We start from the raw sequence: 28,000 nt of genomic DNA, 5'->3' as shown, positions 1-28,000 counted from the left end.
TTAAAGTCCAGCCACCAAATCCTACAAATTTGGTGTCATCTAATGAGAAGAAAGTGCATTGCAAAGGGTGTTGACATTAATCCTTATTTGCTAAAGTTTGCTACAGACGTGAAGAGTTTCTATGGCCACCAGGCAGCTCTTTCATGGATGTCACATTTGATTTCCCACACATTACATTCCCCAGGCAAGTGACTCAGGTTAGTTCAGGACAACAATATGAAAAGCAAAAAAAAATGCACACTCAACAGATGAGTGTGCCTGACTGGCTGTGACTGCTCAACTCGACTGACATTCGTCTCAGTGACGGCTTTACCTCATGCAGTGCTGAGCATAACAGCACTTGCAGGGATAGCACGGCCACACACAAAAAAGAGTAATAATTTATTTGGATGTCAGGCTTTTCAAATACATCACAATTACAGGCATGGATATCAGTCACATTATGACAGAAGTTTAAAATTGGTGCAGAGCTCCTCTTAAAAAAACGCTTGTTTAGACTTCCTGTTGAAACAGATGCTTTGTTGAACTTTCCACGTGTTCAGAAAAGTATCAGGTGAGAGTTTTCAGTGGTATTTGGAAATCAGCCACTTTTGTTACATACCAAGAAGCAAATTTACTGACTTGATCGTTAACAATTGTTTTTCCATGACATTTGGGAGAATAAAAAAAGTCATATGTTCGCTGTTCCATCTTCACGTCAGCAGGTGGCGCCAAAGCTCCGCAGAAGTCAGCGGCGCAGCGTGCGGGGAAGCCGCCTGTTGGTGCTGTTGCGGGGCATGTGGCTCAGAGGAACGGGGCCGTCTTTACCGCTGACCCTGGCCCGTCGGTGGAAAAAAAAGAGGAGCGAGCGGTAAAAGGGCTGGGGATGCACAGCGGGACGGCAGCAACACGGCTTCAACCAGCTCAAACCTGGGGCGCTTGTGCCGCTGAACATGGAGAAGAACTATCCGCTTTGAGGAATAAACCGACTTTACGCGGATGTAGCCGGTCACTGAGTTAGTCAGCCAGTCCAAAGCTGAACATTTGGCTGAACATTTATAGTTTTTGATTTCTAACCGTTGCTACACACATCTGCAATGATGCGGGCTGCGGAGCGGAGGAGAACCGCCGCAATTGTTCTCTGTCTTTTGGGATACTTTGCGCCACAAGCGTTGGCCAAAACGTTACGAGAGGACACGGCTACTGAAGGTAAGGATGCCTTTTTATGCTTCTCATTGGCTTTTGTTCGATAAAGCTGTGGGTTAGCTGGCTATTTTGGGTGGCTAGTGAGTGGCGCTAGCCCGCTCTGATGCTGATGTAAACCCAAAGTGAGCTAACGTTAGCGGGTTAGCCGGCTGGCTGACACGCAGAGTGCTCGCAAAACTTCTCGCCGACCGACGTGCCTTTATTCATCACCAATCTTTTACGTCACCGTGTAACATTTGGGGAGAGCTCGTGTCAAGCTCGCACGGTACTAGATGTGGAAAGTATTGACCGAATCATGCGATTAAATTGTCTGGAACAATGCAGCAAAAAAAAAGGGGGGTGAGTCCAGCTGCTGTGATTTGTCATTGTTAACGTCTGAGAAAAACCTCCCCCTTTATGTACGTGTGTGTCCTTAAAGATCACAGCACCTGGGTCAGGTGTCACTTAGTCTAATGTTCCCCCTATTAAAAAGCGCAGACCTCATGCCTGTTTACTAAAGATTCATTTACCAGAAGAACCTATCATCAAATGGGTGTAAAAAGGAGTCTTGTGTGTAGTAGATAGTTGGTTTGCTTGTTTTGTTGCACTCAAGAGGACTGCAGCAAGCTAGTCCTTTTTTATTATCAAAGACAGAAAGACCCAGAGAAGATTGAAGTTGACATTTGAGAGTGTTTTCTGGCTGATGATAACAGCGTTAACAACTAATGGTGCCACGAAAGAGGATCTATGCATGTGAGTATCCCTTCGGTGTCTTTTACGATACTCTATCAGCTTTTCAACAGACTAATGCATCGCATGATTGAACTTGCAATATTTTATTTTCATTCCATCCAGTTGCAGGTCCCAGTGCTGCGTAACGTGTCCTGTTTGCGAGGACAATAACACACACAACAGTCTTTTTTTTTTCTACCCTTGCTTCTCTCACTACAGCAGTAATACACACAATGCAAAACCACATATATATTTAAGTTAAATCTGTCAATTTGTTGCAGGCACATTATAACCACCATGTTTTGTCTCATATCCTTGCACCTAGCATTTTCTCTCTCGTGAAAATAAATCCACAACGAGCGCTCAGAGAATTTTCTTCAACTCATAATCAGTGAAGATTGTGGTCACTAGACTGCTGCTTCAGGCTCTCCCTGCTCTCCGTTTCCACTCTCTTTTTTTGAAACTCCTTGCACAGGTGTGCACTTTTCCTCAGACTGACCTTCGCTGATCCCCCGAGGAGGGGTGTGTTCACGTCGATGCAGAGGACTTCTCCATGCCGTTCGGCAGGCAGCATGGGCGAGTGGAGTCAGACAGACAATCAAGCCACAGATATAGATCTCACTCACATTACCGCTGCCCATAATAGGCACGGCCTAATGTCCGCACCAGACAAACATTCTCTGAAGCAGAACAAGGGCACCCAGGAAGTAAACCGGTCCAGTCATACCATTACCAGCTAGCCAGGCTTAATTTTGATCATGAGTTGCTGGTTTGCTCATTACAAATCCATCCAGGAAGGACACACCGGGTCATGAGACATTTTATAACAGTTTGCGAGGGGATTTCACTGGCTGATAGGGACAACCAGTAGAGGTACAAAATGCAATGTAAATACTGGAATATGCTGAATAAACAGCAGAGGGTCGAAATGCTTTCCAGTCTAGAGGAGACCTGATGACGTAACCCAATTGCTCGTCCCCTGCTGAGTTAATGGGATTGGCCCTGACTGTCTAATCTTGCTCATAATCCAGATGAGAGAAAATAGCAGACTACACACTGAGATTGAAGTCATTTTCTTTTCCCAAATGGCAGTGCCAGTGTTGATGCGTGTTTGTTTGTTTTTTTACTCCACTAACTCAGGGGGATTTTTTTTTCAGTAAAATTTTTCCTCTTTAATTTATTATTCTGCGGTCAGGCTAGTTATTAAATCCAGGGACACAAACAAGTGCCTGTTGCAGTTTATGCTTGAACTGACCGGCCTTTGTGCAGTTACTCCCACCATCAGACCTAGATTTAAATGCACTGGTTTCTTGGTTGTCAATGTCTTGTCAATCAATCCTCTAAATCTTCCATACATAATCGTTATTATTAATACAGAAGGAGTCTACTCAATACATTATTATACAAGTGTTGACAGCTTTAAAACTAAACTGCATCACAAAACTATCCACAAGATTCAAAGTGGAATGTTGTTTTTAAGTGTTTGTTTCCAATAAGCCACATCTGGCACGGAAACTGTTTCCATGCAAGGTTTCTTTCTTCAAACCCATAAAAAGCAGTTGATTGCCATTACGTTTTTTTTCCCCGCAGACAAAAATTTCAAGCGTTTGTCTACAGCACATTGAGAGCTGGCACGGCTGGATCAGCCGCGAGTGCAGAAAGCATCTGTTTGCCTTCTCTTTATATAGAGCAGCAAAACCGCTCACACACCCACTGGACGCCAGTCATACCACGCATTTCCACTTTGTAACACTTTGTGTTTGCGCTATAGAAATGGTATGATTCCCTGTAATTTCAATGAAAGACATTCCATTTAGTTGGCCGGCTTTGCATCATTCTGTCTTCTTGGATCTACTCCGTGAATGTCCGTTTGAGAAGTTAACCCTTGATAGTGCAACAAAATAAACAGAAAACATTCTCGTCCCAAGCCGCTGCTTTGACTGTTGCTCTCGCTGGCGATGCTTGCTCTCGCGTGTCTAAGCTGTTTTTGTCAGTTTTTCTACGAGGGACCGTTTTTAAAAAAATTAACAAATTTCCTGCCGTCTATCTCTGCTTCCATAAAACACACCCACCCTGCTGCTTTGACAGCTGTTGCCTGCAATAATTGGTCTTATATGGCAGCGTTGGTCAGGGAAAGCTAATTTTTATAATGCTCTCGTTATGGAAATGGCAGTTGGACAGATTAAAATGCACTCAGGACTGGGCACCAAGGTTTTTGTTTAACTGTGGAATAAAGGCCTGCAGTTTTCTTACAGGCTGACCATCTTCCTCTCCATTAAGTGCTGCTTACAAAGGGAGACCTTAAGCCTGTTTAACAATGACGCCACAGCACTAGTGATTTATTGGATGAGGTTGGGTGGGGTACTGCTGCATTTGTCTGTCTGTGGTCTCCCAAGGGGATTTTTTTTTTTTAAAAATGAGCACAGCTGGCACCCTTAAGAACATATCATAGGGAAGAGGACAGGAAGTGAAGTCATGATGCCTCTAGCAAATGCATACAATCCCCGCCAGTCTTAACACAACGGGGAGTTTCAGTCAGGGGAAAATATTTTCTTGGGTCCGAGATCCTCCGCTGTGACAAGGTAATAAAGGGAAGGAATGCAGCGGAGGGTCAGCGTGAAGTCACAGATGAGATATTCACACCAGACCTCTCGGGGTTATGATGTGTTTGGTTTGGGATTAGCATGTCGCTCTGCCAAGCCCCCAACGTGCTGGAAACGCCACATAACCTCCACACATGCTAAGCTGTCATTTGGTGCTACGCTGTGTTTTGAGGTGGAGTCTGAACTCCGGCTGAACTCTTACCAGATTGTCAAAGTAGTTCCTAAACTAACCGCAGGATCATTGAGTGTGTGTGAGTGTGTGTGTGAGTGTGTGTGTGTGAGTGTGTGTGTCGGTGTGTGTGTGTGTGTGTGTGAAAGGGGTGGAGGTGGTGGGGGGGGATCGGTCTAGCCGAGGGTTTGTGTTGGAGTGCAGCCGCTGAGGGCAGAGAACAAAATACAGCTGCATTAAGTATCCAGGGGATGTGGGCAGGTTTAGACTTGAAGGTGGAACCTTTGGATTCTCATTAAAATGCTACTATGGGTCAGACACTTGTGCAAAAACAAGGTGTTTTTGTGCCGCTGTTGTCTCTTTAATTATTCATGTGAGAATGCAGCACTTTCTGTGACAAACGTTTTAGCTGCCTATGTATTTATTGGCCAATAATATTCCCGCGTGGTTGATAATTTGCGCTTAGCTAAGATGCAAGATCACACAATTTATTCAAAGGAAATGCAATATTCATTTCTAAACTACATTTATGCAGTGTGACTTTCTTCATTAGAAAGACGAGACCAAGTCAGTGGATTTGTTTTTGTCTTGTTCTTGCATTAACCATCAGATCATTTCAAGATGGAACTGAAGCATCCTGGCAAATCGTGCCCAGTGTGACATGCAATGTATGATAAGATGGGATAAAACCTTATTCATCCTAGAAATAGGAAATTGCCGCACCTATTGTCTGTATTGTGAGTCTGTCTTCAATCATCAAACCTTCTGCCTTAATGGTTTGATTTCTCCTCTGCGATAGAGGAGGTGTTTTTATGCCCCGTTGTTTTTTCCCCTCTTATGCGAGGCTTCTTTGAGAGAAGGAAGTGGTCCATTGTTCTAGAGAGGAAGTAGAGTTGACAAGGGTCCAGGAAATGTTCAGACCAGCGTCTGTGTGTGCGATTGGTCCGGGATGTGGAACGCGGTCTCAGTGGATTGGAGGCAAAGGGCTTGGCATTGAAAGCAAAACCCAGCGAAAGGCACGGCTGCAGCTCCGACAGCCGTGTTTTTAATACGACCCGGTTTTAAAGTCATCTTTCCCTGCGCTGCCATTAAACGCACCTCCTCCACACACACGTGTCCATATAAGTGGATTTCCCTTTTCTCACGTTTTGCCATTTGCTCTGCAGAGGTGACTCTCAAGGTCCATGTGAGTGATGCCAGCACCCGCCAGCCGCTGGGAGGAGTCAGCGTCCAGCTCTTCGCCAACCACACTCCGCTCACCGCTGAAACCTCGTCTTCTGAAGGCGACACCTACCTGCGCTTCCCCTACCGCCTTGGGACACCATTGGTTGTCACCGCCACCAAACAGGGATACGTGCTCAACTCTGTGCCTTGGACCCCTTCCAGACTACCTGGTAAATGAGTGCGTGTGCTCGAGGGTGGCATGTGTGATGTGCTAAAGAGTAATAAGTTATTATACATTTAAAATATTTCTATTTTAAAAATGGAAGCACAACAGTTATTTTTTTTGTTAATCAACACTTATTTATATTTATAGTGGACAAAAACATACCCGTGCTTTCGTATCCATTTCCTGCCAATGGATCTCTTTTAAACGATATGCACTGGGCCAGTGTGTTTACGCCAGGTGTATGAGCCGATGATAACAAGCATTGCTCCATTACTAATTTATCACATTAAATGCCAAGGCCCAGCGAGGGGCCTACTTAAACTTCCCCTCAGCCGAGAAACCCTCTTCCACACCAAGTACCACCCAGGAGGCTGCAGCACTCTGCCCGAGTGAGTGTGTGAGTGCGTTGCAGCTTGGCAGTTGGGGTTGGAGGGGTGAAGGGGGGGGGGCTTCGGGGGAGTTGGGGGGGAGTTGGGCAGTTATTATGAGCCAACAGAATGGCAGCCAATTGGATTAACACGCTTACCAGCTCTGAACAATGGAGAAGTGAAAGGAAGGAAGGAAGGAAGGAAGAGGAAAGGAGTGCAGCTCGCCGGGTCGACTTGTGTCCTCCGCAGCAGGCGGGATGAAAGCAAGACGATTAAAAATGTATCACGACGCCTTATCAAGTGGCTTGGTTTGGTAGCGATCAGTAAAGTGACCAGGTAGCTGCTCATCCTGCTGTGAATTTATCAAGGGCCGTTGAATGCAGTGCGCTCGTGTTGATTTTGTGTTTGTTTGCGTTCCAGTGTTCTCCTCCATCAGCCTGGACCTCCTGCCAGAAAGAGCCGCCACTCTCATGGTGTATGACGATGTTGTAGAGATCGTCTCAGGCTTGCAAGGTGTGTAAGGATTTTTATTTTATTTTTTTGTGACTTCACCAATACATTCTGCAAAAGTTTTTTTTTCATCAAAACAAGCGGATCAACAATTGGATTTAATTTGGGTCCTGCCAATGAAAATCTTATGACACGGTTTATTAGTAGTTGTGCTTATACTTCTGATCATGTTGTACTATAATTATGTTTAAGAAAAAGCCCTAACCCAGACAGGTGTCCCAGAAAACTTACTAAATGAGCCTGTGTTAAATTCCTGTTCCCATTCAGTTTATATATTAAATATTATTTAGATATTAGATTATTAGTAATTGAAAACTAATAAAAATTTTTTTTTTAATTATTTAGCTATAATCAAATTATTCTAGCTATTCAGTAATTAACCTTTTCTGTGTGTTTTGGATTTGTCCATTTTTTATGGGCTAATTCGATCAAAGTTAATTTTAATCACAAATAAGAATTACTAAGCATCGTGCGGAGCCACTAATCAGATGAAAGCTACCATTAGAAACTCTCTGTCGCACGGTCTCTCTGTCAGCCTCTTTGTTGAGGTGTGTAATTATATTAGATCAGGCTTTCTCACTCATGCGCAATCAATATTAGGTCTTTGTCCGCCGGCCCTTTTGTGCGTCTGTGAGCGACAAGGGAGTAATTTCATGTGTCAGCTGTGTTGTCCGGCTACAAAAACACTTCACAGTGCACGGCACGCATTCAAACAAATACAGCTGCCATTAACATGTAGACTTGAGTCCAGGCTGCCGGCAGCACGCGCCCGAGCGGAGTCTGTCACATTGTTGTGCACGCCGGGCGCTGCCCCCGGGGGAGCAACAAACCCCCAGCGTGCATCACGAGGAAGGAGAATAGAAGAGAGGGAGTGAAGGTGGAGGATGATACGGCGTGTGCTGGAAAAGTGGGGTTGCGGGTGTGGGTGGCTGGGTGAGTGGGTGGGTGGAGCACTTGGAAAGAATAAGGGAGGAAGGGGGGGATGGGCAGAGCCACGTCCAACAGGAGGAGGAACAGATGAGGGTGGAAAAAAAAAAAAAAAACCCGGGCAAGAAGAGTTGAGGAAGGGAAATGGGTCCGTTTCCTCTCTGGAACACAAAGACGCTGCGAGGGAAAAAACACTTGTACCTGGATCGCAGGAACGCGATGCAGGTCGAAAAACACCAGCAAAGAAAAAGTTTGATTTAAAAAAACGTGGAGGGAGAAAAGGCTTGTATACAGCTGGATGTGCGTCTCACTGCTCAGGAATGTGCACTCACAGCCGGACCACGATGACATCACCTTGCTGAGTCCAGCTACATTCTGTTTTGACTTTTTTTTTTCTTTATCGCCCTCATAGTTTGTTAATAGCAGGCGTGGGCCCAATGGGTGGTGCGCCATGAAAAGCAAAGTCATTACAAATGTGCACGAGGAGAGTCGAGAACGCGGTGCCGTTGTGAATCTATCGATGCGGAAATTTCCCTACGTTTGGCCCGGCGTTATGGCTGCGTATGCTTAAAAATGTCAACGGTTCCCTAAAGAACGTCTTTACTGCAAAACAAATAGAAAACATAACTCCTGATCTGGTTTTCCCTTTCGTGAACCAGCAGGGAAAAAGTCTTTTTTCTTTTTCATGTTCAGCTCGGCAGCAGGGATTTTACGTGTGAACGACAAGTTGTTCCACCAAACCGTGGGGCTAACTTAATGTCAAACTAGACTACACTGCTGCCGCTGCACGCGGCTCATTGTGGATCCTTTTGATTCTGCTTTTAAACGCTCAACTCTGCAGCAACAGTAGCCTGATAAATGGTCCTGCAGATGGTTTATTATAGTGTCTCATAAGTGACAACTTGTAGATGTTGACCTTGTTACGTTTCAATCACAAAACTGTGCTGTGTAATTAGTGAGTATATTAGTATTAGTATATCAGGGCAAGTCTATTTTATTCTATTGTAGACGCACCGCTGCTCTAATTCACTACTCGATCTGCGCACTCAAACGTCCAGTATTATTGCCTTTTGAAGTGCAGTTAACACAAGCAGTGGACTGTGGCTTCATAATAATCTGAATGGAACTCTCACAGGCTGCTTTTGTTAAAGGATCAACCTATTATTGTTGGATTTGGTTGGTTTTTTTTTGGTACTTGTTAAAAAGGAATCAGCACTCGCGCATAACATACAACAGCCAGTGCTGTAACGGATTTTGGAATTTAAATGATCAAAGACTTGCAGCGTTGGACAAAAGTTTTTGGACACATCATGCATTTGTGATGTACTGTATTAGTACTAAGAATCAGTCTTAAGTCTCCATGTGCAGTTTATTGTAGTGCCGTGACTTTTACCCACACGCTTATTATCCCATCGAGATGACGCGCCTCGAGTACAAGTACTATACTATATGAATTTAGTTTTCTCATTTTGTCTTAACAATAAACTGCTAAATTCTCTGGAAAATATTTAATGACAATAAATGAGTAAAATCTCAAGGGTGTTTGAAAACTTTTTTCCGCTCTTGTTTTTTTCCCACTACGTCCTATAAAAGAATGCAGTCAACAAACAGCTAAATATTACAGTCTTGAAGCAAGCATTTTCCTCCTTTTTGTTCCTGGACTGCAGCCAGTTAATCATTTATAGGAGCCTCCAGTGGGAGGGGGGAGAGTCACAATAGACGCCAGTGTCCAGGTTGAAGAGTTCGAAATGAGCAGTTGGAAACGGTTTAATACTTAAACTCAAAACACGCATGCGTGCGTGTCAAGATTTATGTGTGTTTGTTTTTTTTTCTTTTTAACGGCGCCCTCGTGTCACTCCTGAAGGTTCCCGCCATCCTCCCATTGTCCACTTCCAACGCCGAGCGCTGAGCCTGCCTTTGAACACGTCCTACGCCAACCTCACCGCTCTGCTGACCGTGGCCACCTCCCCCACACACATCCAGCACTTCCCCCACCTGCAGGCCGCCGGTGGCAACAGCACAGGTGAGGCCGTGCTAGGGACCTCTCTCACGTAATCTCAAGGAAATAATTTGGGTGAAAATAATTTGGGACAGTTTGGTTCTAGGTGAGATTTAGTTTACTCAGGTATCAATGCTAATGTGGCTTTTTTACCCCTGTGCTTTAATTTTGAGGAATGGAAGCCAAAGTGACTGCTTGCACATACTGTAGAGCCGCTGACAATGAGTGACTGCTTTGACTTAATTTGACTGACACTGACCGCTGACACGCTACTGTTCTGGAAAATTACAAACCTGTCCTGCTACTGGAGAGTAGCAACATGTGTTTGTGTCATGTGTTGGTTGACAAAGTGAAAGCCTTTCGGCGGAGGGAAAAAAAGGAAAAGTGCTTGGATTTTTTTTCCTCTGCATTTTCGCCCACGTGTTGTTTTAAAATATTTAATCCTACAATAACCTTTTTAACGGTCATGCGGACCAATTCTCCGAGAAAAATTCTAGCCGGGTGTCAGCAAGAGCTGACGGTATCAGTGCGAGGGCAGATGAAACGGTAACACACCAGAGGCCTCCCTCCCTCCGTCCCTGAACACAAGAAAGCCTCTGTGTCCTTGTGTGTGTGTGTTGCGTTCTGTTGCTGGTCTCATGTGTGTTTGATGAATTTGTGTGCCTTCCCTTTCCCACAAAGCTGACTGGCATATTCACGCTTTGCAACGCTTTCCACTCTCGCTGTCTCAGTCTTCTTTCCTCCCTCACTCCCACGTTTCTCCTTTTCCTGTCTTTCACCGGCTCTTCCTGTCCGTCTCTCACTCGCCTTTTATTCCAGATATTTTTTGGGATTTCCTCCCGCTGTCTTCCTCTTCCTCTGTGCCTCTACTCCCTTTTCGCTTTTGCGTATTCTCTAACTGGTCCCTCCTCTCTGGCAGGGACGGAGAAGGGATTGGAACTGACCCCCGTGGTGGCCATCTCCGTGCACCTGTTGGCCAGCGACGGTGCCGAGCTGCAGGTGACCGAGCCGGTGACCGTGTCCGTGCCCCTGCCGGCTGACTGCGGCCTGAAGGAGAACGATCACATCCCCGCTTGGAGATTTGACCCTCGTTTGGGTGTGTACTCACAAACACAAGTGTTGTGTAACGTGTGTGAGTTAGAAAGATGAATGTAAGTAATGAAGCACTTTGGGCTTAGAAAATTCTCGTTCTGGCTCAGAGGAAAGGAGGCAGGACTTAAACGACCACAGACAAAGGTTTGTAGTGAATAACCATCAGCAATGTATTTTTGCACTTTCAATTATGGTCCAGTTCTTTGTCCTTAATTGTTGGTTAAGGTATGCACATCCAAACAGCTCTTTAATGCAAAGGTCAAAACGTCAAAGGTTTTATTTGTCATTTCTAGGTACAAACACAGAGAAACGTGTCCCCCTGGTTAAAAGCAGATGCAAAGTAAAATAAAATCAGTCAGAAATTAAATAAAAGGTTTGAAGCTGCAGATAAGAAATGTATTAATATGTTAATAAAACCAGAATCGGCCACATTAGTTTGTAAAAAGTGCAAAAGTGCAGCAGAGTCCGGGGTCAGAGCCATGACAGCATGGGGGGGAAAGCTTTACAGGGTTTGGATTTAACAGGATGTTGAATTACAGTTGTATTTGCATTGATGGTTGTCCAGTGCCGTGCAATGGGTGGAAGATGAACATAGTATAGTGTCTGTATGGCTGCAAAGCCTCCTACCACACGAGTAGCTCAAAGTCAACAGAACTTCACCTGGCCAGTTCCTTTTATTCATTCACTCATTCATTAGCAAGTCGTTTGCACATCGCTCCACAGTACGTGTGACGTCCACGGCTGCTCGGCAATCTTTAATTTTGCTAAATGAGAAGGCGAGTCGCAATTATCGCAAGATTCACATGTCGCTATGACAACGGAAAGTAAACGGAAGCTGGGTTACGGTTGTCTGATTTTTCCTCTTTGCAACATCTTTTATAAGCTTAACAGTGACCTCAAGCCGCAAAATGTGAAGGCAGCTCTTTACACAATCGTTAATATTTTAGATCCTTTTTTTTTTAAAAGGCCTAATTGTGTGTGTGTGTGTGTGCGCGTGCGTGCGTGCGTGCATGCTTTTAATCACTTGAATTTATGTTTCAAAATCTGAGCTTGGTATCCACTGGACAGCCCCAAATACTCTTCTACAATTGTCTAAGTGGAGAAAACTGCATGGGAGAGAAATCCACTCCCACTTGACTGAGGCCCTCAGGTCACATTGGTTGAGTCAGACTGTGTAAACATTTACTGGAACGATAGACTGCTTGTCACTCTGATAAAAATCTTTGTCCTGAAACATGTTTTTTTTTTTGGTTGCTAGTTTGAATTGCCTGTCCAGATCTCCAGATGTTTTTTTCTTTCTTCACTTCCACCATTTTCAATAATCTCTCCAAGCAATCAGGCCCATGTTGATGATCTTGTGATGGTTTTTAAGGATCCCGAGGTCCACTTAAAGTGCCCAAAATATCAACATCAAGAGCTTATAAAAGGGGTTTTAATAGTTTCAGAGAACAAACACACGCACGCACGCACGCACTCGCACACACACACACACACACACACACACACACACACACACACACACACACACACACACACACACACGCACTCACTCTCACTTGTAGCCTTCCCACAGCCTCTAGCAGCGAGTATTTCCACAACACAAGCCGTCTCTGGAGCCTCTCTCCGGGCTACATCTCTGTGTTCCTAGGCAACCCCGCCAAATAACTAACACAACAGAACGGGCTCGTCTCCCGATTGAGTTTTGTCGCCGGCTGCTTCGAATGTGTGAATTGTGCGTGTGTGCGATGCCACGGCGATGTCTGTATTAACTCGCGGATAAAAACGGATGGCTGCTGCGTGGGAGGAATACATTTTCTGATAAAGAACAAAAAACTGCCCAATCTGGAAGCTGGTGTGTGTGTGTGTGTGTGTGTGTGTGTGTGTGTGTGTGTGTGTGTGTGTGTGTGTGTGTGTGTGTGTGTGTGTGTGTGTGTGTGTGTGTGTGTGTGTGTTGTGTGGTGACATGAACCTCACACATGCCGACCTCCAAACCACGGAAAACCTGTTTCCCTTGTTTAACAGACAACCCTTAGGTATCTTTGCACGCACAGGCAAAGTGAGGATGAATTCTATTTTATGCAAATAGATCATCTGTTTGTGTGTTTGTGTGACAACACACACATTTTTCTCGAGAGGAGTGCGATGATGTAAATAAGCTTCCTCATACAGAGTGACTATCTGCCATCTGTGACTCTCTATCAGCCCCTCCCCCTTCCCCCCTCCTCTTCTTCTTGATCCTCCGCCTCCTCCTTCTCCCAAGAAAGAAAAAAGAACAATGTCAGCTGTGTTGACTTAGCATGAATGGGCAAAGAGACAGAGTGACTTGGTGTTGCCGATGTTTGCATATGTGGCCCGAGTCGGTGCGCTGTATTGTGTGGCGCCGTGGGAACGTTGTCACTCGACGTCAGGATGAAGCGGGTCGGCCGCAGAGCCGAGTCACCCGTGGACACAGAGCAAGCCTGCGTGAATCCTGCCAGGGCTGGGCACAGGGCTCCTGTGTGTGTGTGTGTGTGTGTGTGTGTGTGTGTGTGTGTGTGTGTGTGTGTGTGTGTGTGTGTGTGTGTGTGTGTGTGTGTGTGTGTGTGAGAGAGATGCTGAGTCACTTTCATGTCTCCTTTCGTCTATCTCTCGCTCTTCGGCCTCTCGTCTCTCCTCCCAGTCCTCCTCTTTGCCCTCTCTTGTTTTTCTTCCCCTCTGTTTTATTTCCTCTCCTCTCTTCCTTCACGTTTCACCTTTCCTCTGCCCCACCCCTCTTTTTCCCACTTTGTTGCTTCCTCCAGTGAAGCCCCTCTCACCGCCGTGTTGACCCAAGTAAATCACGGTTGTCGGAGGTGTGAGGGCACTAGTGAATGTTTCCTCTCGGACTGAATGGTGGATCGTCAATCAGTGCCTCGGGCTTTGTTGTGTGTGTTTTGGGGCTGCCGCTGCTCTGGAGCTGCTTTTGTTGGCTGTCAGTGACATTACACTGAGCATGCTGCCTCCCTGTGGGTGAGTCAAGTACTGGCAACACTCCTCCCTCACTCTGCACCGTGAGAGTTAGCGGTTCTCCCACTTTTATACAGGGGATCCCAGAATTCAGTCTCTACCACACAAGACATCGTCCCTGTTTTTATTTTATTTTATTTTTTATTTTATTTTTTAACATTTTCAGTTTCATTTTCAAAGGGCATATGTTGGTTTTATCAATATTCTCAAATCTGATCAGTTCAGTTCACCTTCTTCTCAATTATAAATTAATAATCAATTAAAACGAACTATTGTTGCACACAGCTGGGAATAGTATTGTTGCTCCCTGTCATCTCCTCACTCTAATGTATGAGGTCAGTGTCTGGACAAGGTAATGGACTGTTTCCTCGGTCGTTACTCGAAGACTTCTAACGAAGTTGAAGCTAACTGAGTTACTGTCACGTGTTCACATGCAGGTGGTTGGATAAAGAGCAGATGGGGTAATGTGCAAAAGCAGGGCAACCAGCTTCGACTGACGTACATCGCTCCTCAGCTGGGTTACTGGTTGGCAGCCATGTCTCCTGTCGACTCAGGTGAGAAACTATGGTGAAAACATTTAGCTTGTCTTTTTTTTTTTTTTTTTTAACTTTCCAACTGTATAAATACTGAATAAACTCTTTTCTGTTTTCTGTGCTATTTTGGACAGGTCCTGTCTTTGCGAAGGACTTCAACATGTACCACACTGTGTTTCTGCTGGCGATACTGGGAGGAATTGGCCTAATCCTGCTCTGCCTGCTCTGCCTCCTGCTGTACTACTGCAGGTTTGTGAAAGGGAGACATCAGTATTGTAAACTTAACACCGGCGTAAGCCTGTTTTGACAAGAGATGCTCTTATTACATCAACATCATTTACGCCATAATGTATTTTGCAGATTTTAGCTGCCAAGTTTAAGCGCCTGCTTTTTATTACAACACCAGTCTGAGGAATAAGTACTTAACATATGCAAGTCGGACGCTGCTGCGTTTGAAGTGTAATCTCGGTCGCTGTCTTGTTTATGCTTCTAAGGCGTCGCTGTTTAAAGCCCCGGGCCTCTCACCGCAAGCTCACGGTGTCCTCCGGCCTGGATGGAAGCAAACGGGATCAAGCCACTTCCATGTCGCACCTCAACCTCATCAGCAGCGAGGTCTGTCTTAACCTGTCCTTCTAGGAGGCTGTTCCATCGCTAATCTCGTAGCTAGAGGCAGGGTTCCCACGGTCATGGAAAACCTGCAAACGTCATGGAATTTGCAAATGCCTTTTTCCAGGCTTGGAAATGCCATGGAATTTTGTAGCATCACTGAACGAATCGGAAAACTCAATCAATTTGTTTGTAGTTTAGTAGAATTGATCACCTACATATTTCACCTGTTTTAAGCCGTTTTTGTCCCATTAGGTCATTGGCAAAGTTACACATGTCTTTTAAGTATTAAAAATCTGTATTTATAGGTCATAGAAATTTCATGCTAGGTCATACAAAAGTTACGGAAAAGATTTGAAATTTTGTCAATGAAAATGAGTGGGAATCCTGTAGAAGGCACTCTTGTAGGTATGAACTAAGCTTTCCCATAACTGCTGTTAATGTCATCGCTGTATAATTCTTCACCTTGATTATGGTTACAAACTTTCTCATTCATATATATACATGTGTTTTTTTCCTTGAAGCTGGAACTGGTCTCCACGGCGACGGAGCCCGACATGACCACGCCAATGCTGAAGCCCTTCTCGTACGAACACCACGATAATCAGCGCCAGCAGCACAGCGTGCTCCACCACAGCAAGCACAGCCGCTCCTCGCTTGGCAACAGCCAGCACGGCTCCTCGCTGGGCAACCTGACGCCGCGCAGCAGAGACTACCGGCAGTCGGCCGAGACCTTCCAGCTGAAGGCCGGCCTCTCGCCGGGGGCGGAGCGAGGCTACCGCCAGTCATACACCTCTGTTTGCTCGTCCAGCAACCACACGTCGGAGGCGCTGTCCCCGACCGGCCACGCCCTGGCGGCGGCCAACCTGCTGGGCGGTGGCGGCCTGGTGGAGTGCGTCTCCCCCTCCTCACCTCCTCACTCCCCAGCTAGGGGGGAGGTGTGCGAGTGCCGGGCCAGCGATTACCTCCTGTCCCGCTCCGTGGACCACCTGGAACGGCCCAGCGTCCAGGCGCTGTGCAGGTCGGGCCAGCTGCTCTGCTGCGGCTCCGTGGATCTGCTCAGCGGCGGGGAGGGCTACCCGAGGGTGCGCCCCACGCTGGTCATACCGGCGCACTACATGCGGCTCCCCGGCGAGCACCCGCTGTCAGGCCAGGCCCTCCTGCTGCAGACCGACCAGCAGAGCGACCTGGAGACCATCCAGGCCGAGCTCAACGCCTCGCACTCCCAGCAGCCCCTTGGGCAGGCGCCCGCCGGCCGCTCCCCCGTCCCGGCCACTGCGCAGGGTGACGGCGAGCAGCTGGGCCTGCAGGAGTCGCTGTCCATCCCAGCAGCGCTCGGGGAGACCGGCGGCCTGGTGGAGATCAACAGCGAGGACACGCTGCTGGCGGAAAAGACACTGATGGAGCTGCGGGGCGGGAAGCCGCTGCCACACCCGCGGGCCTGGTTCGTTTCGCTGGACGGCCGCTCCAACGCCCACATCCGCCACTCCTACATCGACCTGCAGAGGGCGGGCTGCCACAGCGGCACGGCGGGCGACGGCCGGCGGGGCAACGACGCCAGCCTGGACTCGGGCGTCGACCTGAACGAGCCACGGGCAGGGCGCAAGGGCCGGGACGGGGAGTCGGAGGAGAGGGGGGTGGAGAGGGATAGGTCAAAGGTCATGTCGCCAGCCGCCCCCGCCGCCTACGCTCAGCTGGTGTTTGCGGACGAGACGGCCGACAACAAAGGGGCGGCGCCGGCGAGCAGCCCGCAGGACAGCAACACAGAGGCCTTCCAGTCGGGCGACAAGGAGGGTCAGCAGGAGGGTGACAGGCAAGAGGAAGAGGAGCAAACCCACCAGGGGGCGCCACCCACGCTGAGCTCTTCCTCCTCCTCCTCCTCCTCCTCCTCCTCCCCCGCCTCCCCTCTGCCACTGCCGTCCCCCGAGGGAGAGACGTTCAGGACTGAGCAGGCACTGCTCTCCGTCTCCCCCGACGGTGACGCCGCCCAGGACGACGGCGAAGAGGAGAAGAAAAGCCCCTGGCAGAGGAGAGAAGAGCGTCCCCTGCTGGCCTTTAACCTCAAGTGATTCACAGAGCCATCTCTCTTTAAAGGATGGGTTCACATTAGTCTTCATCAAATATTGATGTCCAACATATACATTTCAGGTCCCCTCAGTCAGTTGTTCTGAGAGTTAACGAAGACCATCTCAAGATGGATTTCAGATTTTAAATATTTGATAGCAAGTCATTAGAATTATCAACCATATTTTAAAAGTCAAGCCCTTATATGACTTTACCCCTTTCAGAGTAGATTCAGAGTAGTAGACTTGGAAAGGGATGTGAAAGAAATTGTGAACAACTTTAGCTGGTTTTTAATCATCACGATCTTCTCTCACAGATGATTGGCTTTTATTCCACCCTGATGAGGTGAGCTGTAGGCTGGTAATATTAAATAGTTTGGAATAAATAATTTAAAATTACATGGCACTCTTGCAAACAAGTTGAATGAGAGGCCCTTAGATTGTATCTCAGCAAGCAAAGAAGCATCGGAATAAATGAAACTTGTCTAAGTTGAGCCTGGCAGAAGCTTTTTGTATTCATAACATAAATGTTTATCCCTTTCTGCTTCTCTGAGATGACTTTACTGATAGTGTTACAGCATAAAAAACTATCCGGGTGGATATTTAGTGGAATTTCTGTTTGAAGTTGATTTCTGTTAACCTGTCCTTTAAACATATAACTCCCACCCCGGCCAGACCACAGTCCCGACGACACAGACCGACAAATCAAAAGGCCTTTGTTTTCCTTAGTGATAGCACTGACTGAACATTACAGCACTTCTCCACCTTACATAGAATACGAGCAGATGATCCAGATCCTTCCTCCTTCCCCCTGCGTGACATCAGCCGCCTGCTTACCCTCTTTCTTACAACACTATACGGATCACTCGATGGATGCGTCGCGGACTTAGAAGACAAGAGTTAGAATATTTTATGCACAACAGAGCTATGCCTTTTTTTTTTATATATATATAAACAGCCTTGTAAGAATAAAGGAACTGTGGTAGGAACAGTGGGTGTGTGCTTCTCACAAACAAAAGACTACAAGGAAACTTTTCTCCGAGCCATATTGGCCTCTGACTTTGAGAAGACACTGCAGCGTTTTAAAGTGGGGATATTTACATTATTGACTGTTTTGTTGGTGTTGTTTTGAGCGGGGTTTCAGAGCGTCAGGAAATTTGTTCTGCGTTGTGCTTTCACACTAAATTCACTTCTGATGGTGAACTATGCTTTTAAGGATTTCGAGCCTGTTGCAGCAGCTCGGTCTCGCCTTGATATCAGGCATCAGGGCGCCGCCGAGGTCTCTGCTCTGGGACGAAGCGTATGGACTAAGGGAGCGAAACCTCTCTCTGCACTGGGACATAATCAGATAATGTGACACACCACTGTAGCTGGTGGGCAGGGATGTAATACCACTACAAAACTCCACCAAAAAATTCATTGTGAAATGTAACAATATGAAGGGTTTTTGTAATTGTTGAACCACTGACCGGCAGAATTTTCCCTCTGAAGGCTCATCCTCACTTTTATACGGCTGCTTGAGGCGACTCCTTTTTGTAATTTTAATCACTTTGATTTTAACTGCCAACACAAAGTATTTCACCTGAAAATAGGCTGTTTTGCTTTTCTCCTCTATGTTAAGGGCTTCATTTTCCTGCCTTAGCTCTTCAAAAGACACACTGAATACTTTCCTTTTTTTCATCCTGAAACCAAACTATTAATTGCATGTTTTTTTTTCACCTTTACTTTTCACCTTTTCCTCGTGTTCCAAGTGCCTTTGAACGACCCGACTCTGCAACATTTGTGTGGAACAGATGACCTTATTTATTTTCTTGCCTTCTTTTTGCCTTCAGCTTTTCTCCTCTACCTCAGTCCTTCCTTTCTCTTCCACTCGTGAAAGAAAGCATGCAGTAAACCTTCCTCGGCACTAGCGCATCAAAAAACTACTCTGCAGACGTCTAAGAAAATGTTTACCAGCTGCCACAATCATAAGAATCTTTTACAGCAAGACACTAATCCCTTAGATCAAGCAGTTAAGGACTAACCTGAGTATTCCGCGGAGCATGGGATTAATAAAGCTAAGTGCAATTGTATTCAAAGCTTAACTGCAGTTCTAATTTTGGTGCGTTTTGTTATTTTTCTTTTCATTGTGTGAATGTTTGTCGAATGTGCCCAGGTTCGTGTTATGTTGTCTAACTCGGCGCCCACACGAGAGCGCAGAGAAATAATCAACACACATCTGCCCAAAGTTAATGTTGTCATAGCAATCATATTACAGACTCTGTATAGTTCTTTGTTTTTACTTCACTTGTTTGTAAGTGTGTGAACCGGTGCTGTGAATGGGCTCTGTTTTTTCTTGGTAACTCACAGCAGCATTTTGAGTGTGTAATTTGGTTGCTGTCATTATATTTGATGCCTATTATTCTGAATAAACAGCCAAAACATAACATGTGGCCTCTATGTGTTTGGGTTGTATAACAAATATGAAATCTTGTTAAATGCAGCCAGACAGTTCGACAGTTATAGTGTCCTGTACGGTTCATGTCAGTGCACCAAAAAATATTTACCTTGCAAATGAGTTGCTTGAAAGACCCTGATGGGCGGAGATGCCTGCTGCAAAAGACAAATATGTTTTGAATTGTTGCCAAATGGTGACTTTGATTAAAATTAAACAAATCAGAGCAAACTAAATCCGCATATGGATTATGTTTATAATGGCACACGATGTCTGCCTGGAAAACGATTTAAAAAAGGAAAAGTTGCGCTTGAATCTTGGGAGTTTAGCTCTGCGCTCCCACCCTTTGGCCTATAAGCGGCGCGCTTTCCCTGGACATTGTCTTTGTTTTTTCCATCCCTCTCAAGCTGCTGCCCATGGTCCCTGTTATACGGTGGCTGGCAATTTTAAAAACAATTTTGTGATGGCGGAGGACAGTGAATCCGCGGCCAGCCAGCAGAGTCTTGAGCTGGATGACCAGGATACCTGCGGGATAGATGGAGACAACGAGGAGGAGAATGAACACATGCAGGGGTGAGGAGGATGGCTCGTCCAGCCCGCTCGTTATGAACGCAGTAACGTTATTTCAGGCGCTGCCTGTTTATGTTCGTACCCGTTCGGTAACAACTAGCGCAGGAGGCTAACATTAGCCCACATAAACACGGCTAGTTTTCTTCACTATTAGGCCACCATTTTGAGTCACTATTACAGTTCCCGTCCTAAAACACACACGCTTCGTGCATTGTGCTTGCTGTTATCATATGTGGGCCCGTGTGCATGTTTTACTTGGACGTAGCATCCCGGGTGAATGACATGATGACAGCCGAGCGCTCCGTTAGCTCACTGGGCTTAGCTCTCAGCTGTCAGTCGTTGCTATGGAAGCTAAAGTTAGCCCCTCTGCTGCTTCGCCTGTGTGTTTTGTGGCGAAAAATGCAAGTCAAACAGTGGCGTTAGCCACTGATCGGTAACATTTTACCCCGGTTATACTCATGCATGATGTAGGAGTCCGGGTGGTGACTTGGGGGCCAAGAGGAAGAAGAAGAAGCAAAAGAGGAAGAAGGAGAAGCCAAGCTCGGGGGGAGCCAAGTCTGACTCTGCCTCTGACTCTCAGGAGATCAAGGTGCGATGATGACCCACTGCACCGAACTAATAATAATAATAATAATAATAATAATAATAATAATAATAATAATAATAATAATGGGTAAACCACTAACTGAGCTGTACAATTTGTAAGGTTGTCAGTTGTTCAGTGCTTCTAAATCAAACAGCAACATCTCTTTTAAATTTGCTTCATAAAAGTAAAACAAATAAATGAACTAGGAATAAGGGGTTGTGTCACTCTGGGTGTCACAAACAGCGGAAAACGGCAGCAGCTGGACTCTTTTCAGTTATTATCAGTCATTGTAGTCTCGACTCGTCTTGATTAAAAAAATCCCATGTCTGTCCAGTCCAAGACGGAGACAAAACTGAGTAAAAATGCCTCCGAGTCCGAGACGAAACCGAGACCCTTAAAAAGTGGTCTTGAGACCAAGAGCAATCTTGAGCGCTACAACACTAGGTGAAGGATTAATCATTTGCACATGTAACTACCTTCAAAGAAAGTAGACATTCCGCCTTGCCTGTAATTTTACTTGATGACATATAATAACCACTGAATTTTGTAGGTGTGAGCTTTTAATTAAAGCAAGCCCATTTTCATCACACCATAAAGCCAGCATCCTCCTCTGAAAAGTTAGCATTTTTCTTCCAAGTTATCCACCTAAGTTGACCTGAACCACAGTCATTTACCTTAAAAACTCATTATGTATTGTATTAGTTAATGTAACTTGACTAAGCCATATTTACAGCAGTGTCTGTAAGGATGTTGCAGGAGGTGTTTGCTGAAATATAAGCCAAAAATGTAAATATTGTGACAGGCCTAAGTAGGGTGTTTTTGGTCTTGGCTGGATAATTATTCAAACCTTTTACTTGTTCACTATGTTGTCCCACATGCTAGGAGAGGTTCATAATTTGTGTGTATTACGTGTGCAGAACCCTGGTTTGCCCATTCAGAAACTGCAGGACATCCAAAGAGCCATGGAGCTGCTTTCCTGCCAGGGTCCGGCAAAAAGCATCGACGAGGCAACAAAGCACAAGTACCAGTTCTGGGACACCCAGCCTGTACCTAAGCTAAGTGAGTGACAGGAGAAGCTGTTGGTGTTTAGACAGCATTTTGCACAATAGCTGTTTCTGCCAGTGGAGGGCGGACAAAAAAATGTATTCAGTGTTATTCAGTTATTCTGAATAGGAAATACAATCAAGTATCAGAAATAGTCCAACATATTTTTGGATTGTATTTTTCAGGTTGTATGTCATGACCTGTTTGCATAGTTTTGATCATCATCTTAATTTAATAGAGGTTCTTGATACTTTTGCCATCTACTGAGCGTAATTAATCACAGTCTGTGCTGCGTAAAGCAGAGTGAGTGCCAGCTGCATGGTTCACTAGGGGTCCTGGCACATTGCGTTGAAGGAGATAAATCTGTTTACATGACTGATTTTGGCCCAAGATCAGTTTTAGTGCAATTTGTCCATTATCCGTTCAACATGAGGAGCATCAGAATCAGGTTTTTAGAAATCTAAAAACTGTCTGCGGCTTTGTAGTGATGTTCCTGAAAACAATGCTGTACTTCAGTGATGCACTGCATCGGTATCAACCAAGCGAAACGCTAAAAATAGTCAACTTGCACAGGCCCGCTGAAAGTGTTTTGAATAGAAAATAGTTGCGTCTTTGACAGGAGCTGTGCTATTTTTGCAGATGAGGTGGTGACGAGTCATGGGCCCATAGAAGCAGACAAGGAGAACATTCGACAGGAGCCATATTCCTTACCTCAAGGCTTTATGTGGGATACTCTGGATCTCAGCAACGCAGATGTAGTAAGGGCATCTCCTATTCTCTGTTACAATTATTAGAGCTGCAGCTAATTCATGAGAATTTGCTAATACTAAATTTGTCATCTTTGCGCACTTCAACAGTTCAGTTTTGTTGCCGTTCAACTTTTCTGACGAAATGTATCACTGCCTCTGTCCTTCCCAGCTGAAAGAGTTGTACACATTATTAAACGAGAACTACGTAGAGGACGACGAAAACATGTTCAGATTCGATTACTCACCAAACTTTCTCAAGTGGTAAGCTCCCACCAAAAACAGTGCTTTTGTTTATGATTCTACTGGTGGCTGTTTAATCAGCCGTGGCCCGGATGCGACCTCGCACCTTTTCCTGTCTGTCGCTCTCGCAGGGCTTTGCGTCCACCCGGCTGGTTGCCACAGTGGCACTGCGGAGTGAGAGTTTCCTCCAACAAGAAGCTGGTCGGCTTCATCAGTGCCATCCCGGCGGACATACGCATCTATGACACGTGAGGCCTCATCGCTGCGTGCTCGGCAGGCACACTGAGCCCCTCTTGACGGTTTCACCTGAGTCGTCTCCCTTTTCTCATGCAGACTGAAGAGGATGGTTGAAATAAACTTCCTGTGCGTTCACAAGAAGCTGCGTTCGAAGCGCGTGGCCCCCGTGCTCATCAGGGAGATCACGCGGCGGGTGAACCTGGAGGGAATATATCAAGCTGTTTACACAGCAGGGGTGGTGCTGCCCAAACCCGTTTCCACGTGCAGGTAGTGCTGCGTCTTCAAACCCTGAACACACGGACAGAGTTGGATATTGCCCCATCTTCTCCTTTTTTCATCCTTTATTTCTCTTTGTGTCAGGTATTGGCATCGTTCTCTGAACCCCAGGAAGCTGGTGGAGGTGAAGTTCTCCCACCTCAGCAGAAACATGACCCTGCAGAGAACCATGAAGCTGTACAGACTACCAGATGTAAAAAACGCCTCATCTTGCTCGTTGCCGCTGTTTGCTGCTCGTTGCCGAGGCTCCATCTCACGCTGGCTTTCTGTCTCCTGCCCTTTGTACCCATTAAGAGCACCAAGACGCCTGGCCTGCGGCCGATGGAGCGGCGCGACATCCCCCAGGTGACCGAGCTGCTGCAGAAGTACCTGAAACGTTTCCAGCTCGCCCCGACCATGGGAGAACAGGAGGTGGCTCACTGGTTCTTGCCGCAGGACAACATCATTGACACATATGTCGTGGAGGTATCAAGAATCAGTCTCTATCACGCTGACAGCCTGCCAGTGGATCCCTCTGTAAAACTCCCACTGTGTCCTCAGGGTGATGGCGGCGTCCTGACGGACTTCACTAGTTTCTACACGCTGCCGTCGACGGTGATGCACCATCCGCTTCATAGAAGCCTGAAGGCTGCGTACTCTTTTTACAACGTTTATACCCAAACCCCGCTCCTGGACTTAATGAATGATGCACTGATCCTGGCCAAACTGGTGAGTTCATCCCTCTATTTAGGGTCATTATCTAGCCAAGACCTGTGACACAAAGGGAAAGGACTGATTGGGTCAAACTCGTAAAAGAAAGTTTGCTGCAGTTTTTAGTAACCAAAGTAAAAGCAAATGTTTCATCTAATAATGTATTTTTCTCCTTCCTTGTAAGTATGTTGTGTTTTTTAGGCTGATGTTATCATTGAGACCTTCTACTTTTGTGTTTCACAGAAAGGTTTTGATGTGTTCAACGCCTTGGATCTCATGGAGAACAAGGTGATCCTGGAGAAGCTCAAGTTTGGCAAAGGAGATGGAAATCTGCAGTATTACCTCTATAACTGGAAATGTCCCCAAATGGATCCTGATAAGGTCAGATAATGATTTACTATGTTGGCATCCTCTGAAGCTTGCTGATAAGAGTCAGCAATGACTGATGCATGAAATTATCTATTGATGGGTCAAATTGCGGACCGAGTGCTTGTTATAGCACACAAAGCCTCAGCAGAGAGAAGCAGTATTTTCGAACATTGGACAAAGAGAAAAGAAAAAAATTGCAGTAATTCATCATTCAACATCATACGTTTGCAAGTTAAAGGTGCTACATTGTTCAGAATTCACTTCACAATATTTCTTTTGCCACTAATGTGTCTCTATCCAATCGACACCCAAGAGAAATTGGGTGCTAAACACAATTATGAAAAGTTGACCCTTTGTGAAGTCACAGAGGGTACTGCTACCTCTCCTAGGTTAGTGACAACACTCCCAGCCATATATTGGTTCTGCCTTGAGGCAGCACTGAAGGAAGGAAAGCTTCACTTTTAGCACTTTTTGTTTTTCGCAGGAGGCTGTAAACGGATGGCTAAATATGCTATTTTGGATAATGAATTGTGTCATGTTGAAAAATAAAGTCTGGGTTTGGACTTCTGTGTTGCAAATGGAGCTATAATACAAACCCACAGCCTTCCTCTGTACTTCCTCTGAAGACTGTCCGTCTAATCCTTGCGCGTCTGTGTGGTTTCTTACAGGTCGGTCTTGTCCTCCAGTAGCGAGCATCTTCACAGCTGCTACAAAAAACACTGATCAAGAGGTTGGTAGCGACCTCTGGCTATTTCTTCCCTGGACACACAGGTAGCCCAAGCTTGACAATGAGAACTACATCAGAAAAAAAACACAACCAGAACCAGGAGGCTGGGAGGCAGCTCACCTGCCATCAAGAACATCCTTTAGTCAACCTGGAGATGAGAAACTCTTAAAACATCAACATCCTGAATGTGAAGTCATGCTATGCCTGAGATGCTCATACAGTACAAGTTGCATTTAAAATGGTTTTGCATACAAGAGGATGCCTTGACATTGTGAATTTTGTTTCGTTATTCTTCCTCAGTACAACGGACTGGCATGTCGTTTTCATTTCACCGACACTCAACTCTGTAAATGATAATCAACAACAGCAACAACAACATGGCAGCGCGATGGAGCTATTTGCCATTGTGTCTCGACCGCAATCCTCACATCATTGAGAGGTCTTCAAAGTAGTGGAAGGGATGTTATTTCATATCATTTGTGGCTAGAAATCCCTACGCTGTCTGTTTAGATGTGCTGAAGACATTTGCCTTCAGACCTTCATATACAAAGGATTCAGGACGTCAGGTGTCGGCAAGCAGATTATTTAGCAGCTAACGCGGACTGACGCAGAAAACAACAGTGAACCATTATTACAAGTAAATCTGTAGAGGAAACGTTTTGTGACAAAAAGCCATGAAGGCAAAAGTCTTTTGCACTGATCTGGGCCTTAGTGTAGTTGTGCTAATAGCAACGTTCTCTCTAGCATTTTTGGAAAAAGTCATTTTCAACACTAAATGACAAATTCACACTCACAGAAACAATATTGAATCAAGCAAAAATATTTGGGGTGCCACAATTCTTACACGACATCCACAACTAGAATTGAACTAATGTCTAAAAACACACTTGCCAGTTTTTTAGTTGTGTGATCAGATTACATTTTGAAATAAAACATTATTTGAACACACAACAGCGTAAACAAAGAAGCAACAATCCAGTATTGACAAAGGCCACAGCAGATGGCAGATGTGCGTGTGAAGAATTGTGGTACCCATACAAAACACACACAATTTCTTGGAAGGACTCAATTTACTAGTGCATTTATACAATGATGTATTAGTTAAAAATGATATAGTTAATATTTACATGCAAATTTAGCTCTTATTTATTCCTGATAGTGTGACCTAAGGTTTGCAGGGGCTGTCTAAAGTGTTTCCCCCCATAATTAGGACCCAGAGCGTGCTCAGTTTTCTGGTTTTTGAGGAAGAATGTATCACATAAAAGAAGCACAAGTTACTCAAGCTGTCATTTCAGATTTCTTAAGGGTCGCGAGCTGTTCTCATGTTACAAACCTGTTTCTAGAATTTGTATTTTGTAAGGGAACATTTTGACATTGTGTTTGGTTACATTCACGGCTACACTCAGGCAGATTTTTGTAATAGCAACCATAGATTATGATGTATCCCTCCTGAATGACGTGTTCATTTTAATCCAACTGAGGCCAAAGCTACTTGTCTAACAAAAACTAGAAGAAATTAGCAAAGGTGTCTGTATTGGTTCAGACTCTTAATGAAAATATTCTCAGTTTCTATCCTGTATAAAGTGAGAAAAATGGCTTACTGACTCTTCAGAGTTATAATTACAGTTAAGTCATGTGCAGAGCAGCCAAGTCCACATTTGATTTGGTTTGCTCGAGTAGTAATTATCATTAAATGAAGCCTTTTACCAAGCAGTGACTATGATTCCTCATGTGGATCAGCTGACTGAGCAGAAAAAAACCCTCCCTTATTGAAAAACAGTGATGAAAAGATAAATGACATGCATTCAGTGAGCAAGTGATGAACCAAACCTTTATCAGCAACTGCATCCTTTTGAAATTTGAGCATTCCCTGTTTTTCTAGATCTGTTTTTCATTGAATTGTTTTTTTTGTTTTTGTTTTTTTAAATAGTACTTTGTGTGACAGAAAAAAATAAATACTGTGGGTCATTTTTTTTAGTGTTGTGCAGCTAAATGCGTGTAACTCTTCTCAGTTCTAATTCTTATTATTTATATATGTTTGGTTTTTTTTCAAACTGAAGATGCATTTCCGTCCTTTCCGGGATTCCCCTTGAATATCAAAACGGACTTGTCACGGTTGGAATCTTTGGCATTTCCCTTTGCTCTGCTGAACAAGATCAGACTCTCAGATGATGTCAGTGGCCTATTTGACGGCCCGAAAAGTTGTCTCTTTGCTCTGTTACTTGTGTATAAACATTCATGTAGCTCTACACAGGGGCTGCCAACATTTGTGCATTCATTTTTCTGTACGTGATGTAATACTCAGACCTTTTATGTTAGCGAAAAGAGACAACTGTCAGTCAGGATTCAGGGTGTTTTGTTTTGGGTTTTTGCTTCTTCTTTTTTTTTTGCCATATTGAGTTTGAGTGAATATGCCCACTGAGGTTGCTGGTATCAAGCAGCAGTGGAACAGTGTGCCTCCTGATGTGGACTGTGTCACATATGTCTTGCCTGCAGCTGTCTGAAAGGACTTCAAGCATGTCAGTTTTGCTGCCGTGGTCATTTTAGCAATGTTACTAGCCACACCCTTTAGTGCAAACTCTACGCAAAGTTACCTGCCTTATGTCTTTTTTTAAGGTTTGGGGATTGAGGGGAAACTTTTGAGACGACATACAGCTTTCTTGAACTGAAGTACAATATTGTCCCCACCCAAATCCATTGTAAGCTGTGAAAAGGCTGAAGAACTTGTACCAGCGTCATTCAGACAGACATGAAACGAACACCCCATGCAAACAAAACACAAACACACACATTCGCTATATACCAGCATGGATATTTGACTGAATAAACTCACTTCCAAAAAGAACAAGAGTGATGAACTTTTGTCATGTGCAATTTCCCTGTCCATTCCAAATAAAGAATTTCAAAAAAACAAATGATGGAATTAGGGATAATATG

At 45.1% G+C, this 28,000-nt stretch overlaps 2 protein-coding genes across 5 annotated transcripts; both read left to right on the top strand.

Moving 5' to 3' along the window:
• Nucleotides 1–491: 491 nt before the first annotated feature.
• fam171a1 (family with sequence similarity 171 member A1) lies at nucleotides 492–19,567 on the top strand. 3 transcript variants are annotated; one of them, XM_076012758.1, is made up of 9 exons: nucleotides 492–1,188; nucleotides 5,835–6,062; nucleotides 6,847–6,939; nucleotides 9,728–9,886; nucleotides 10,782–10,958; nucleotides 14,377–14,493; nucleotides 14,607–14,721; nucleotides 14,967–15,084; nucleotides 15,603–19,567. In XM_076012758.1, the coding sequence occupies exons 1-9, from the start codon at nucleotides 1,077–1,079 to the stop codon at nucleotides 17,145–17,147; spliced, it is 2,664 nt and encodes an 887-aa protein (XP_075868873.1). In that variant the 5' UTR covers nucleotides 492–1,076; the 3' UTR covers nucleotides 17,148–19,567. The 3 variants fall into 3 exon arrangements, with proteins under 3 accessions (XP_075868873.1, XP_075868874.1, XP_075868876.1); XM_076012759.1 differs by lacking the exon at nucleotides 492–1,188 and adding an exon at nucleotides 1,521–1,917; XM_076012761.1 differs by lacking the exons at nucleotides 492–1,188; nucleotides 5,835–6,062 and adding an exon at nucleotides 6,598–6,762.
• A 394-nt stretch (nucleotides 19,568–19,961) lies between these two features.
• Nucleotides 19,962–27,911, top strand: nmt2 (N-myristoyltransferase 2). 2 transcript variants are annotated; one of them, XM_076012766.1, is made up of 12 exons: nucleotides 19,964–20,148; nucleotides 20,617–20,734; nucleotides 21,649–21,790; nucleotides 22,415–22,533; nucleotides 22,694–22,785; nucleotides 22,896–23,012; nucleotides 23,098–23,268; nucleotides 23,362–23,470; nucleotides 23,572–23,742; nucleotides 23,818–23,985; nucleotides 24,211–24,348; nucleotides 25,005–27,911. In XM_076012766.1, the coding sequence occupies exons 1-12, from the start codon at nucleotides 20,039–20,041 to the stop codon at nucleotides 25,023–25,025; spliced, it is 1,476 nt and encodes a 491-aa protein (XP_075868881.1). In that variant the 5' UTR covers nucleotides 19,964–20,038; the 3' UTR covers nucleotides 25,026–27,911. The 2 variants fall into 2 exon arrangements, with proteins under 2 accessions (XP_075868880.1, XP_075868881.1); XM_076012765.1 differs by having other exon boundaries at nucleotides 19,962–20,148; nucleotides 23,572–23,985.
• Nucleotides 27,912–28,000: the final 89 nt, after the last annotated feature.

Source organism: Nelusetta ayraudi, unplaced genomic scaffold, assembly GCF_046127955.1.
Source record: "Nelusetta ayraudi isolate G7.1 ecotype Tasmania unplaced genomic scaffold, CSIRO-AGI_Nayr_v1 ptg000136l, whole genome shotgun sequence".
NCBI classification, from domain to species: domain Eukaryota; kingdom Metazoa; phylum Chordata; class Actinopteri; order Tetraodontiformes; family Monacanthidae; genus Nelusetta; species Nelusetta ayraudi.
This window is presented reverse-complemented; position numbering and strand designations above follow the sequence as displayed.